A 16,749-nucleotide genomic window follows, 5' to 3' on the forward strand; every position below is an offset into this window, starting at 1 on the left:
AAGGCAGCTTACATCATTCTCCTCCTGCATCTTATCCCCACAACAACATCCCTGTGAGGTAGGTTGGGCTGAGAGTCTGTGACTGGCCCAAAGTCACCCAGTTGGCTCCATGGCTGAGCGGGGACTAGAACCCAGGTCGTCTGAGTCCCAGTCCCATGCTCATAACCACTACACCACACTGGCTCTCTTTTTTAGTTTTTTAGTTGATGAACAAGAACTGAAAGGGTCCAATAGGCTTGTCATAAAGATTAGATGTGGAATACAATTAGGATTACTTTAAATTAGGAAAACACTTAGGTTTCAAATGCAGGAAAAAGTGAATGGTAAGAAAATGCTGCCATTGTATTTCAGACTTTTTGGTCTGCGAAAAGTCAATACAAAGTAAGCTAATTGTGTTTTACAGTGTCATAGCTCTTTTCTATTTGTAAGACTAAGCTGAAATGTCTGTTGGGGGTTTACATCTGGTAAAAATCCTCTCACACTTTTCCATAAAGTCTGAAAGTGATTACAGACGGCAAAACAAATTTAATCATGTGTGTCTCACTAATAATATTGCAATATACATACAAGACTTCTTCACCCTTATCCAGTCTAAACTAGTCATGTGTAACTATGTGAAACTAGAGCCAAATAGGGCAAAAATTTTGCCACTCAGCACTGTCAGGTAATGAAGTTGCCAGCACAGCAATACAAGGAACTTCAGCTCAGTTGTCTGGACAACTGCAATGCGTTCCTTTCATCTCTCTGAGGAGCACTGTAGAAAAAAGATGGCACAAAAATATTTTAAAGTGCAAAAGAATGACATGTAGAATCTCTACACTCACAAATATCTCCATATGCACCAAAACAGCAGCTTTTGCAGCAAAAACTGGCCCTCAAGAAAATATGAATCAGCATTGCTACACACTTTTCTTCAGAAACACTCCTTTTTCAGCTATAAAGTGATAAGAAAGAATTTGAGGGTGCCATTAACGAGATTCTGGAGTCTGTATATGCTAAACAGTAAATTCTAATGTTATTTCATGCTGTGTCAGTTTAATATGAAATTTAACTTTCTAAATGACTAACTACCAGCAGGGGCCTATTAATAACTTTTTGCTGCTTTCAAGTGCCCTAGAAGCACAGCACAGCATCAGAGGTGAGGGCCCCCACCATTTCTCATGTTGTGGGAAAGGCAAGCTCTTGCCCGATTAGATGATACAGTTATCCCAGCAGTGACATGGGTTTTACAGAAAATGTCAAATCGTAAAATATTGAATGAGTCTTCACTATGTTTGACTTATACTTATGAACAAGTTTTTAGAAGAGTTCCCTACAAATTTTACTTCTTATGGAAGTACTTAATGACGGTTTTACAATAGCTACGACCAGTGCTTTTTTTGTAAGAAAAAAGGTGCTGGAACTCATGAAATTATTTACCTTTCACATGTAGTCAATCACTGTACACACACCCACACACATCAGTTGTGTAACAAAACATAACGGTCACTGCCCACAATAAGCACTCAGCACGCGACCACACAACCAATCACAAGCCAAGCAGTGCCACAAAGCCGAGCAGCGCCATCACAACCAGTGCAGGCGAAGTACCCATGCATCGGACTCGGCACACAAGTAGCCTGCATGCACCGTTTTAATGATTTTGCCGTTGACCTGCTACACTCGACAGGGCGATTCAAATCCACACAGACCAAACATCAAATTTTCAAAAGTTACTTTTTAAACTTGGAAAATCTGTCGAAAAAACGTGCCGGAACTCCATTCTGGTGCGTTCTATGACAAAAAAAGCACTGGCTACTATATATTTACTGATTTTTACTGAAATATTTACTGATTTTTCCCCTAAACTGAAAGTGGACACCCTAGGACAGTGGTGGTGAACCTATGGCACGCGTGCCTCAGTGGGCACGCAGAGTGATGTCGTGTCAACATTAACCCAGCAGCAGAGCAATGGATAACAGTGCACATAGGGGCCATGCGCATGCTCTGAAAGGAGTAGCAGCGCCTGGCAATGATGCCATGTGCCGTAACTCATTAGCAGCGACCCGTCCGAGCTTTCACATGTCTGGTCAGTGCGCTGCCAAGGATATTCCCTTGGACTGGCTGTGAGTTGTTTTTTTCTAAACTAAAACCTCAGTTTTCAGGTTTTATTGTAGAGTTGGCACTTTGCGATAAATAAGTGGGTTTTGGGTTGCAGTTTGGGCACTCAGTCTCTAAAAGGTTCGCCATCACTGCCCTAGGAGGTCCAGGGGCCATTTAAGCCCCCTTGGGCCCCAGCCTTACAGGGTGCCCTCCCTAAAAGAAAATAAAATCACTAGTTCACCACAAGAATTGGGCAGCAAAGCATTCTGAAGCATTTTACATAACATTACACGGATTTCATTCTGCTTGTTTCCAAAAGGACCAAGTTTAGCTTATAAAAGTAACACTTTTTATTATATTTCTGTACCATCCAGTAACCAAAGCTCTTTCTGGCATTCCATCACCACTATGAACATCATTTTTGGTTAAAAAAAATTCAGGGGGCAGAGGCTAACAGGGGCCGCATGCAGCTTGCACATTACTTGCACCTGCCCTGAAGCATATTTGCTATATAATTAAAGCAATATGTTTTAATAAGCATTACTGAATCCCAAGATTATTGTGGAATACACAAAAATATTTTAAGACATGATGGTTCAATACTCTCCCTGACATTGTTCACATTTTATGAATGTAAACTCTGTGCATCCACAGCTTCATTCTGAACCCAACCTGCCAAGAAATACTGTTGGCAACACTTTATGCCACCACAACAGGAAGCCCTCTGCCTATAGATCTCTCTCTGCACACAAAGAGAGCTATCCACAGCAACCCGCAGCTCAGCCTAAGCTGTAAATTCTCCAGCTGGGTTGTTAAGATTGCTCCTTAATTCTGTCACAAACTGTTATGAAGCAGTGCATTTTTAAAAAGGGAACCTTTCCATGAGCAAAGAAATTTTCTCTCTCACAGGTCAACACAGCAAGCATTTGCATGGAAACCTGTGTGATCCACTGTGCCTACCTGAGCTTGATGAGTAGCCTGCATTCCTCACAGCAACATTATATGCATAACTAAGTTGTTTATATTGAATATACTGTTGCTGTGAAGAATGGGGAGAGTGGTTAACACTGGAAAATATGTAATTGTTCAAAATTTTGAAACCTTCATTTGCAAAAGAAAGCTGATGAACTGTAAGAAACACAGCTCAGGTTCACTATTTAATCTCCACAAATCAAGATGTATTTTAACATCTTTCAAGTTTTTCTAGATCACACTTCACCCAACTGGATCCAAGATAGTTTTATACCTGTTCATTGTACACTATTAACATCAAACACAAAATCAGGACACAACAGCATTCATAACAAATAAAAAGAAAAATACAACTTTAACAAGAGTGATTTATAGTACCATCCTATAGAAACCTTCTCAGAAGTAAGCCTCTCTGAATTAAATGGGACTTATTCCCAACTAGAGGCCTGAAGCCTTACTCAATAAATCTACATACGGCCCTTTGTCAAGAGTGAACCAGTTTAAAGGTCATATAATTAAATAGAAAATACTATTTAATTTTTACAGGGATCAAAAGAAACCAAATGCTGTTTTTCAGAGCAGATTTCTGTTTCTGAGTTGACATTTCTTACATCAATACCATACAAGCCTCCCTTTGTACCTATGGAAAAGTGATCCCTTGGCAAAAACGGCCAATTACATCAAAATCTATTATGCACCATAGTAGGACTCTCCAAGTTGATTTGTCTCTCATTGCTGTTATATTCTAAATTTTTAAATTGGGTACTCAACCATAGCTGTTGCATACATGGTTCTAACACTGCTTTAAGACAGCAAACAGGATTTTTCATTTCCCTTTGAGCTTGAGCCACTAAGTAACAGGAATAGAAAAGAAAGGGAGCCATAGCTTCCAAAACTCAGATATATTATACAGTAATGCACAGTGCCCTCTCTTCCCTTTCCTATTCCCACAAAGGTGCCAGAAATATCTCCAAAGTAACAGCTTCAGTCAGAAGGGGGAAGTAGCAGAACTGAGGGCATAAGAGAACAGAGCAGGATAGCAACCAACAACTGAACAATCTTATTAGCCGTCAGCATTATTCACTATTCTTCAGAAAACAAACAAGCAAACAAAAATAGTTCATAGAAAGGTTAAAAACCACATCTTTTCATATGGAAAATCTGGGACAGATAATTTCCTAAATACCATCCAGCAGGAAACATAAAAATCTATTATTTAGAAAGTTTGTTAAAAACCAATTTCAATTATAAAAAGTTTCTTTAAAACCTCTCTTAAAATATCAAATAATGAATTGAGAGCTTTTTATGGAAAAAAAACGAGGGAAGGAAAGTGTTAAACATGACTATATTATCGGCTGTCATAAAGGGAGTCCATTTGAGCCTACAACTGAGCTCTGCAGTGCTTTCACTTCAACTTAGGTTCACAAGTCCTAAGTATGTAGCATGAGATCTGAATTTCCATTTCATTGGGAAGCTCTATTTTGTCCAATAATTAGCAGCCCTACCTTATTATACCAACTAGGAAGCAGTGTATGCTTCTTCAGGATGCCTATGAATTTCGACGTAGAAAAAAATATTTAAATCAATCTAACCTGGGTAAAACCATTCTGTGATTATTGGCTATACCATCCAAATGTACACCTCACTTGTTTAAATGCCAAACAATTCATTTTTAATTCCTCCAAAATATGGGAAATAATTCATTTCAGAATTCTTATTCAAAGGGGTATCATGCAAGTTAGTGCTATTTAAAAAACAAGCATAAATAAAATTGTCTATAATATATTCAGATAAACAACCAGCAAATCTTACACTGTTTCAAGGCCACAAGTCCTATAATGCTACTGGAAGATGGCCACAGTTTGACTTTGGCAAATCTACAAGGTAAATGAAACCTACAATTGTGGAACAGACAGTAATATAATTTGAATTTGCAGCACAGATCAAGTGAACCAGAGAAGTGCAATTCATCTTTGGAAAAAAAAAAGCTATATAAAACAATCTAGTCTTCAAGATACAAACCAAATACTTGAACAAAGATTAAAGGCTATGGCAAGAACACCTACTTCTAGCTCTACGAAACTATTGAAACTATCCTAACAAACACCAAACTAACACATGAAAAACTTCCACAGTTAGAAGGGGTATGAGCTCCTTTTGGGGTAACTGCCTCTGAATTAAGCAAAAATTAGAATTCTATTAAGTACTGTGACTTAATTACCAAGGAATCAGATTTTTAATCCCTCTTCTTTGTTAAAAAAAAAATCATGCTAGTTGTAATGTTTGAATACTAAAGGCTTTGTCTCTAGGATTCATTGACTACAAATGGTTATAAGGGCAAAAAACGCATCCCATAGCAATGCTGGTTGTTTTTTCTTGGCAGGAAAAATGTCTAGCATTTAGAACTTTAAACAGCAGTTTCAGACTAAATGACAGACCTGCGGAAAATATTTACTTGTCCAGGTCCCATCCCAAGTACACACGTACATTTTTCCACTGTCACACAAATGATGCAAACAAGGTAAGTCGAGGACCACAGGACCAGAAATCACACTACTAGTTTAATTTATATCTATTTCTCTGCCCAAAAATGGCAAAGCAAGTAACAAAATCTCGAATTAAAATCACAATTTTCATTAAAACATGGCATAGAAACAAATTAACTCAACATATGATTACATGCCAGCTGCAAAGTACAACTGAAACAACTGAGTATCATACTGGGTTTCAAACAGTTCGAACAAGAATTTGCAGTAACTACCTGACTGTTTCTAACCTCATATCTATTAAACATACTTTGCTTTATTACTGCAATGAAAGTAAAATGGTCAATGAAGTCAGCAATAAGAGGCAAGAGTAATATTTTAATCCATCTCATGACTTGGCTGAGATGCCTACTTGTTTCTGGTAGAAAAAAATCCATGCCTCTTCATGTACAGCAGAATAGCAAGATCTATCATCTAATGTGAGAGCCCTTTGCCAAGAGCAGGGAAAAGAGACTGATGTCTGCACATCTGGTATGAAGGAAACAGTTGACCTGGAACAGTGCTAAGCAGAGTTGAATCTTCTCCCTTTCAAGGGAAAGGGCAAAGCAATCCCTCTAGCTTTACATAACTTCCATGAACTAAGAATAGTTAGATATGAAGCCTCATTCTTCGTAAAATGAAACTAAAAAAAATTCAACAGCCCTCCCTGTTGCAAAACAATGTCACTTATTCTCTCAGATGCATTCCATTCCTGGGCATTTACAATGATATTCCAGAATTCTTTGGCCAATGCATTTTGTCATTCAAAACTTATGATACCAAGATCCCATTTTGAGGTGCTCATACCAAACGCATGCCACAACATTATCTTCTTTTACAGGGAATCTGAGGAGCTAAAAGATTGTAACTCTGGGGTAATTTTTTGAACATCTTGTTTCCAAAGCCCAATAGAACTGATTGACTTCTAATGCAAAGGAACTTATCCCAGAAGGCAATCACACCAGCTTCCTGTGGCAAAACAAGTGGAAATTACACCTTTCTGAAACCTTACTCAAAGAGCTTGACAATACATCTTTCTGCTAGAGTGCCATCCTCCAGAGCCAAAAGACACAGTTTTGGTGTATCCATACTGGCTAATATTAACAAAAGACTTGTTCACATGCAACATCAATCCATGGGTTAAACATCTCATGAATTGACAAGGCAGTGCAGAATTGAGTGAACACAGCAGCTACTTGCTGCTTCCGCTTTCCTTAACAACCCAGGAATGAGGCATTCCTGGGTTGTTAAGCAAAGTGGAAATGGCAAAGGACAATAAGTTGCTCTCATTCAGCCCCAATGACCCATGGGTTGTCCTTATATGCAAAGCAGGCCAAGCTCTGCTAACTTCCATTCAGAAGGAACGTGAATTAAGTTTAAAGTAGATTTTAAATCAATTTTAAAAACCATAAATATACTAAATTCCTGTCTCATTTTAAAAAGTCACATATTTCCAACTAAGTCTCATTATAAACATGCTAAGTTTATTCATAGTCTGAAACAAATGAATTAATGGTATAGTCACACTTGCATATATTAAATAACCCACCAAAGATGGGCATTCTTTCCAGTTTTTCCTCTCATGTCCGACTCAGGCTTGCTTTTAGGCTTTGTCAAAGCTCAGTGGTAGAGGTCCAAACCTAGACTTTGGGGGGTAACCCCCCCTGAAATTCTAGAGAGGCATCAACAACAATGGCCTATATAGTGCAATGGTCAGTGCTAAGGTGTTTCCTATGTTTCTCTGACTCAAATGTTCAGACAGACTAGGAAAACTTCTTGTGCTTATACGATGGTGAAGCTGGGCCAAGATAACATAGCATGGAAGGTAACACCTTTCCAGTAAAAATGGCTTAAATGAAATTTGATTTTTAAAATGTAAAAACTAATTTTAAATAAGTTACTTCAGGATATAAGCATATTAGTCGTTCAGTTACCCTCTTAACTGAATCAATGCATCTACCAGATACACTAAGTTAACTAAAGAACCAATCAGACATTTTCAGAAATGTGAATATTTACACTTTACCTACCAAGCATGAGGATTCTATTTTCACCTGATGAAAACAGATTGTTCCAGTCTTCCCAGTCAGACATTTCATTTTGTTGATTACTTTGTTTTTATGAGAACAAAATTGGCCTGAGTAAAGCAGAAACCAGTAACACTGGAAAGAAGATGGCAAATGTGTCCAGTATCCATTTTCCCGTATTCGTACACTTCCGCTTCAGTCCTATAGTCAGTTGTCTGGAAGTAAGCTCCACTGAATTCAATTGAGTTTATTACCGAGTTCTTGTATTTGGGATTGCCTACATCCTAAACATGCAGCATTACCCACAAAATGCCACTGGGCTGGCCATAAGACTGACCTTATATGGGAACATTTCAAAGATATTCCTGCTACAAATAAAAGAATGAAGTGTACAAAATATACAGTGAGATAAACTGATATAAAAGGCTGCTTATAAGAATGGAACACTGAAAATACTTCATTCAGTTGTAAATTAGCATCGTTTATGGTCAGATCTGTGTCTCCTTTCAGTAAATATATCAAGAGGTCCATTTTTTTTTGTAGATCAATTATTTAAATGAACCTTTTTCTTCCAGGTTCAAATTACTGATTTAAAATATCCTGATTTAAAACTAATCCACCCCATGAAGGGAACTTGCCTTTGAGTTGTCTGACGTCTATACCAATTTTCACAAGATTAGTATAGACATCAAACAACTCAAATAGGAACAATATTGTTTGGTGCTGTGTAGGCACCAATGAAGCAGCAAAAGGGCAGCTGCAGCATCCTCCCTTCAGTATGGCAAAGCTCAACAGATATCAATTCACCTCAAATGTCCTGCAGGAATGCCAAGCTCTCTTTTTAGTTAAGAAAGGGGCAGAATCCAGCTGTGTCATTTCGCTAACACAATGGCAGCATGAAGTACAACTACCCCAATTCTAATAGCATTAGCTTGTGTGATTCAGTTACCTGGAAAATTCAACATGCAAATTAATGCTGAAAGAAATACACTGAAAAAAACAGCTTAACACATATCTTCATCTTGTGTATTGGCTGTGGTAAGATTTTTTCCACTTCTTGATCTAAAAGAAGCTACACTGAGCCAAAACGAAGGTCCACAAAAGGGATCAGATTTCTGATCTGTAATATAAAACCAACCCTGTCCCACCATTATAACAAAATATTGGTTAACTGAAGTAGTTCTTAAACAAGTTATTTCATATCCTCAAAATTCTTGGTTTTCCCACAGATAAGTCAAATGAGCTTTGGCTATGGGGTGGTATTATGAAAATGAACTACTACTACTACTACTATAGCTTTACAAAAATGCCCACATATTTTGAATCATTCTCAAAACTCGCTATGGATAGTTAATTTGGGCTAGGTGGTACTTAAGTGGACATTTTAGTTGCTTAAAACATTTATACCCTAGGCTTTCTGTCTTTTTACTAAATTGATCCACAATCCACTTTAAACAAAACAATTAAGTAATGTTAACATCAATTCAACAGAACAGAGTTCCAAAGGAAAATACAAACATAAACAAAGCGCTCTTCATGAAAGCCGCGTCATTGTTAACTGCAACCAGTAACAGCTAAACTTAACTAGCAGCACAGTAACCTAACTTTGTCATGGCACATGTGCAAGAACATACCCTGTCCCTCCAGAATGACTCCTTTTCATAGTAATAAATATGCACTGAAGCAAAGTTTTTTAAAAGATTGCTTTACCCACAACCAAGAATGGTTAAAACTAGATAGGAATTTCTTCTCCATGGATGTCAGATTGGCCTTCATCTTTGTCCAGTTTTAGTCAGGATAGAAACTGTTTTATTTAGGCTAACTTTTGATTGGCTTGAAGTAGTTTTATCCTACTCTTTCAACATTTTAAAAAGGGTGCCACCCTCTTCTTAATGTACTTGTTTTGATGAGAGATTGTTTTAAAAATTGCATCTCACCTCGGGGACTTTCTGGCATAAAGACAATTCACATATATTTAAATTACAATAAATGTCCTTAAACCTTGAACTGATACATCCAGAGGTCCCATGCTGATACACAGGAAAAAGGAACTTAGGTATCAGAACTGTAAACATGTAACACCTGAACTTGCACAGATTCTCTAGTGGGGAGAACATGCAAATCATGAATATGGAGATCCCACCTTTCAGTCTTGTATGGCAAGTATTAAAAAGTGACACCAAAAACTACAAGATCAGTGCCAATGTGTAAGAAACAGTACACACACACCTTTCTTATACATGGCAGAAGCAGAAAAATACTGAACACAAACACTTCCTAAAATTTGCCACAGACTTCTCTCTAGGCTTGGACATAAGCTTTTTCCATACTAAGGCAGCAAGTATTTGTTGGAGCTGGACAAAATAGTAGAACTTAGCGGGAGAGCACACAGTAAACAAGGAATCCTATCCCAACATCATGGTAAAGGAGCCACTTACAATGAAGAACTGGATGGAAATTATTTTAGAGGTTAAGATATCAACTAGTTTGTACAGAAGGCAGCAGGAGTACAGTACAAGTATCTTTGCAGGAGCAGAGATTAGCATGCCAATATGTTATGGAGAATTTAATGCACAGCAGGCCATGTATATCTGTCAGAATTACAGCATCTGTTAGAGCAGTATTTGCACTTCATATACATTATCTCAGTAATTCTTAAAAGAACTAGGGCGAAAAAATGGGCTTGGACAAAGAAACACTGACACTTGAGGACTTCCATGTAAGTTCATAGGAAAGAAATTTGAGCTAGCAATTTTAGTTCAAAGTTTAGAACTGACAACTACTATACATGAACTTTCAGAGATAAACTCGTGCTATCTTCTAGCATATACTGGAAGAAAGAAAAGTTACTTCAATATTTTGTAGAAAATGACCACTAGGAAGGTTCTTTGAAGTAACAGAAGTCTTCTAGTAAACTTTTGTAGGTAAGAGCCCAAGACGTGTTGTAATCAAGGACAGAACTCCTGAAGGCACAAGGCTCATTTATAAAAACAAATTTCTGTCGTGGTATTCAACTTGTTGAGATTTACAATATTTCTGGTTTTGGAGAGCACTGCATTTCAGGGGTAACCAAACCAAGGCTCAGGGCCCTCATGCAGCTCTTCTGAATTTATTTTGTGGCTCGTGGTTCACCACCTGCAGGCACCACCCATGGGCACTCACTTGCAGCTCTCAAACACCTGACATTTACTGTATATGGTTCTTCTGTTGAGAAGGCTGGCCATCCCTGCTATGTTTGAAGTGTATATTGGGAGAAAAATACATTTTACTAAGCCAACACAATGCAATCTTTTAAGGTTAACAATTCTCACAAAGAAAGAAGCTAAGCTAAAGTTCCTTGAAACCAGAATGCAACAGATCAAATTTATAAACAACTATTTCCAGTCATATAATATCTTAACAGTAAAATGTTTAATACAAAGGTAATGACTTCACTAGTACTTCAAGTTAGAAAACAAAGCCCAGTAGCAATTCACTTAGGCTGCACCCAGTATCTTTGTTAGGGCACAATTAAATGGCCTCTTGTCTTTGTCTGGGATGCCACAGAATTATTCAGAGTTTGGAAGCTGGGACCCTGAAGGTCAAGACTCTGCCTCACCTCCCTCTCAGCTGGTGCAGAAAGGACTATGCCAGCTGCTGCCTCTGAGAGACAAGGAGGGGCATTCTAGGGGAGGGGTGGAAACTGAGACCTTATGCTGATTCCTATCAGAACCCCAAGTTCCTTCCTGTATCTGCTCCCCACCCCCACTGTGTTTTATCTGGATGACTCTGAATAGGCTAGATAAAGTTCGTAACATGAGTCAGTTTTGAAAACCACACCTTATCCGATGCATAGGATGCATGTATACCTCTGAGTTCAGAGGAATATGTGCAGCAAAGGTACAAACCACTGGATTGTGTTCTTTGGTGTTTAGAATCTAACACAATTTGTTCCATCTCAGTGTTTTCAATTATCCATTGACTCATCAAGATCTTGAAGTGGTGCTTTCTTTTAAAGACACCAGTAAGATATATACAAGCAGCTTCTTGCCTATACTTGTACAAACATGCAAATACACAAAACTTGAAAACAAGAACCCAGTTCAAAGATTGCAGGTCAGCCCCCAAAGAAATACATTTCATTTTTTCATTCCCCAGAACCAAATGAATACACACCAGTAAATTCAGAGATCTAATTAGAGTTCAATATTTGCAACTCAGTGGGTTAGTGGGTAAAGCACAGCTAGGACAGAAAACCACAAACTCAAAACTATAACTGAAAAGACTCAGTAAGTTGACTGCACAACACCTAAACATAATGTAATCATTTTAAACCACTCTGCAGCAATATTTTTTTTCAGATATGGCAACCAATGCCAAACCTGAGCCATCGAACCCTATGAGACCCATCAACCTTTTGGGACCCTTGGGCAAGTTTGGGAATTGCACCTAGAAAGCACCTGGTAGTCAAAAAAAATAAAATAAAATAAAAAATAGGTGCCATGCAGGTCTAGCTAATCAAAAGACAAGTAATCTAAGAAACTATGAACACCAAAGTCAACCCACATATTTGACCCCACAGAAGCTGAACAAAACACCTATTACAGATTGCAATCTTATGAGTGCTTAAATGAAACTCAATGAGTGTAACTCTGAATGGATGTTACACATCCTGTCTCCCCACACATACTTTCCCCTTACCTTTACTCAGGCTCAGTCTTGCGCTTCCCACCTGGTACTCCTACTTCCTCTTGTTATCAGAGCATGCTGTGTGTGTGTGTGTGTGTGTGTGTGTGTGTGTGTGTGTGTGTGTGTGTAAAAAGGGGGCTGGAAAGGAAGAAAAAGAGCAAGACTGGGGGCTGGAAGAAGGAAAAAGCCTGGAGGGGAGAAACAGCAAGGTAAAGACTTATATGGGGGAGAAATAAATACCAAGGTTAGCAGCTGGGAGAGAGAGGAAAGATCATCATAAAGGGGTAGAAAGGGGTGAAAAGATTGAAGGAGAGATAAACAGTTAATTGGGGAGAGGGTAAGAACACATAAAGGTGAAAGGGCTGTGAGAGTGGGAAATGACTGGGTGGGGCCAAGCAGCAACTCTTCCTGCACACAGAACTGATCAGTGGCATGCTCAGGAAAGGGCAGATAATGGGGAGCCCTAACATTTTTCTTTGCAATTGAAAGTAAACTTTGAAAGGAGAAGGAAGGGGAGAACTTCAAGGGAACCATCAGAAGTACTAGTGAGGCATATTGGGGCCCATGGGCACCCTGCTTTAAAACACTGCAAGAGAAGATGCTTTATCCCCCCTAACAGCCCTTCTACCCATGAGACATGGCTCCTGTTTCAGGATGGTTGGAGCCCTGGAACAGAGCATTTCTTTAGAGTGGGGCAGGCAACCTGGTACCCTCCAGATGTTTTGATCAATTTCCACAATCCTTAACCAATGGTCACACTGGCTGGGGTTGACCAGAGCTGTAACTTCAAGCATCTGGACAATGAATTGCCCATCTCTGTTTTAGAGTGGGAATTCACTGCAGTATTTTGTTACAAGTCCTGTTCGACATTAAGAGAAACCTTGTTAAAACAAATCCAAGATATAGCTAACCCAACACACTGCTTCCCAGAGTGGTCAAATAGATGGTTCCAGGTATCAACCTTCTCCTGCTGCTTCACACCAGCAGCTGGCATTCAGTGGTATACTGTCTCTGAACATGAAGGCTCCATACAGTAAGTTAACTAAACTAGGGATTGTCATACACTGTGGCAATTAGCTCCACAAATATCCATAGCTCTAAATATACAGTCAGAAGAATTTTCTTCCATCTGTCTAGAATCTACTATCAAGGAATTTCATGGAATGACCAAGTTCCAGCATTATGAACAATTCTGAAGTCTCACATTCTCCTTCTCACTGCCCCAGTGTTTCCTCATGAAGACGGTGCAGCAATCTTCCTATCGTTCTGGTTGTCCTTCTCCTGCTCTATAGATATTCTTCCCAAAATATGAAATTGAGAACTGCAAACTCTACCATAATATATGCTTTGAAAATACAGAAAAGGTTTTCTTTTCAATAAGTGAAGAGCCTTTTTACTTGAGGCTCATTTTGCCATAAAAGCATTACCAAACTGCCACCATTAGCTTTCATTAAAAGTCAATCCTTGTAGCTAAAACAAATCCTCAGTGTCCAGGCTGATGTTTGCTGTATGGTATATCAGCAACTCAGGAAGTTATACACGAAAAGCCAAAAAGAAAAATATATACTGTTTTGGGAAACCCCAAACAGGATTCCATATCAAAAGCAAACTTGGAATAGTGGTCTCTATGCTATCACGCACTGCCTGGGACTATTCTCAGTTAGCAGTAATAACTCATAAGTAAGTCCAAACCTTGAGTTTTCAGTAAGGATATATTTTATTTCATCTAAAATTTGTGGCTAGTACCCCAATTCAGAAAATTACAAGTGGCTTAGAATGTTGCATGCCCAGTGCTTCATCACATTTTTCACAGAGAAGAAGTCTTTCATGGCTCTAATGAATTATGAGACGAAAGTGGAATACTTCAATTCAATTGAGGTTCTGGTCTCCTTGATCTATCCAGCCATAAATCCTATTACTGTTATGAAGATGTCTGACCTCAATAGATGTGGTGTCTTGGCCCTATTTGTACTCCACAGAACAGATGTGATGGGCTTTTAAAGGAAACCTCTTACAATACTAATGTACAATAGTGCTGGCCCCTCCCACTTGCTAAACAGATCAGCTGCGGAATCCAAAGATTTTGCACCCAAACAGGATGCTATTATACTTCCAGTACAAGAAATCTATGTGCAGAACTGCCTGTCTGCATGCTGGTTAACATCACTGGATGAGAGACAAGAGTGACTAAGTCATGATTCTACAGCTACATTATATCATCTACATATAATATCAGCACTTACAATATAGTGTAAACCTACCTCCACTAAAAACAAAGTGCAAACTTATTTACTATATAACTTATTTAATGGAGATTTATGAAAATTCAGTTGCATGTTCAAATAAGTACTGCTTAAGTCTTTTACTTAATATAAAAACAAATTTCTATGCACATTTTACAACTGCAAAACACATTATAAAATAAGCAGATTTCAGAGAAACAGAACTAGACAAAGTGTGTGCTTGAGTATGTATCACATAAGCAAATAGAAGAGACACGTGGATTTCATTTCTAAATATATCTCAACGTTGAAAGAACAAAAGAGAACAAGCCCTCATTATAGTAAAACGCTGAGTAAGTGTGGAAAAATTCGACTTAATAGCAAGATCATGCTCTACTGGATGGATGCAACATTAGCTCTACCCGCCAAAGCATAAAGGCCAGTAAAATTTAACAAAAAGATGTCTGAGAATGCAGCCAATTCTGGGTCCTTCTATGTAAGCTGGTAGTTTATGGGTCGAATGTCATTGTAGTGGAATCCCTCCAGAACGCTGGAGAAATAAAAAAGATTGACAGCGACTAACCTGATGCGGGCTTGCTGGAAAAAAGACACAGATGGAAAAAAAGGAACCTCCTACTTCTACCTACGCTTTTCCACCTCACTCGTTGTCGTAGTAAATGGAGCAAGAGGTGCTCGAGAGTAAAGAAGGCTACACGAAGCCTAGCGTGAGGGGCTTCGCACATTCTGAAATACTGCCTACATACCCCATTCCTTAGGAAAAGGCGGGGGGGAGATGAAAGGCTCACAACTTTTGTCAAAGTGTCCAAGCTTGCCACCACTCCTTTCACACCCACATTATAGTCAGGATACCCGAATGCTTTGGTAAGCTTACATCTGAGCGTATTATTCATGTGGAGCAGGGGCAGAGAAGGGGCTGTTCGTATGATACAGAATTCACCGGACTAAAAAGGCCAGCACACACCCTCCCAAGACGCCTCCCCTCAGAAAGGCAGGGAAGAATGTGTCGGCATGCTCCAGAAGTCCCCCTCCCTCCGACCACCACCGTTTGCAACACGGAGCCTCCCTTGGCAAAAGCCACAGGGAGACACCGTCTCGCTTCCCCGGCGCGGGAGTGGGGGAAGGACGAACTTTATTCGCCGCGCTTCACAGAAATGCCCCTCAGTCCGATACCGCTATTCCCGCCCGACGCGCCGCGGACACGCACTCACCTTCCAGCAGCCTGGTGATAAGACTATCCACATTCAGCTCCCCGTCCGCCATTTTGTAGCCAATGAACTCAGTCCCGGGCGGGGACAGAGAGGGAGCTTCACCGGGAAGAAGACAGAAGAAAAGAAGGCGGCGGCGACTGGCAAATCAACAGCTCCCTGTGTGGGGCCTCCCGCCGGCGGCTCCGAGTCGCCCGAGCGCGGCACCCGAAAGCGCCCAGCCCAGCGGGGGTCTCCCTCTACTTTCTCCTTTCCCGGCTCCGCTGAACAGGGAGGGGGGAAGAGAAAGAGACGAAACTGAAGACCGCCAATCCTCCTCCTCCTCCTCCTCCTCCTCCCCACCCTCTTGCCTGCCTTAGGCCACGCCGCGCATGCGCCCCGCGTTCTTTCTATACTCCTCCCTCCCGCGCCTCTTGCCGCTGTTGCTTTTACTTCAACAACTGCGCGGGAGTATCGGGTTCGGCTCAGAGAGTCTGGTGTGCCGTCGGGCCCCCGCCTCCGAGGAAGGAGTGCGCAAGCGCAGCGAGAGCGAGCCTTGCTGTACTTCAGGAGTTCGCGTGGACGCGCACGTGCTTCAGCCCGCCTTCCTTTCTTCTCCTTCCTGGCTTGTGTATCCTGGTAACCGGGCTATGGGGCCTAGCGCTTAAATGCAGAGCAGGAGCGTTGCGCTGGCTTCTGTGCTCACCTGATGTGCTCACCTAAAAAGCATTTTTCTCTCCCCTCCCATGTTTCCTAGCAGCGTGTTTGGGGGGTGGGGAACGAAAGTTCCGCGTTGTTTTCAGGCGTTGATTTTAATCCACAGTTTTCCTTAGCCTTGCTTAATAATCACTAATCCAAACAGCTCCCTGCTGTCTGCAGTGTGGAAGCCCGCCTGCCTACTGACACCAGTTGTTGTAGGATTCCCGTGGGCAGCTGTTTGGCTGCTGTGTGAATAGAACGCTGGATTGATCCAGCTTGGTTCTTAGGTTCTTCTGTGCACCAGGTGCATGGTTAAACTGCGGAATTCATTGCTACAAGATACAGTGAT

At 40.2% G+C, this 16,749-nt stretch overlaps 1 protein-coding gene across 1 annotated transcript in view; it reads right to left on the bottom strand.

The window, feature by feature from the left end:
- Positions 1-16,162, bottom strand: part of PPP1CB (protein phosphatase 1 catalytic subunit beta) — a 43,508-nt gene extending 27,346 nt beyond the window's left edge. Inside the window, exon 1 of the mRNA XM_044439395.1 lies at positions 15,726-16,162. Within this exon, the coding sequence (XP_044295330.1) occupies positions 15,726-15,777 (52 nt within the window). The 5' untranslated portion in view covers positions 15,778-16,162. The remainder of the gene's footprint in view (positions 1-15,725) is intronic.
- Positions 16,163-16,749: the final 587 nt, after the last annotated feature.

This window comes from Varanus komodoensis, unplaced genomic scaffold (genome assembly GCF_004798865.1).
Source record: "Varanus komodoensis strain SLA01 unplaced genomic scaffold, ASM479886v1 scaffold1, whole genome shotgun sequence".
Lineage (NCBI taxonomy): Eukaryota > Metazoa > Chordata > Lepidosauria > Squamata > Varanidae > Varanus > Varanus komodoensis.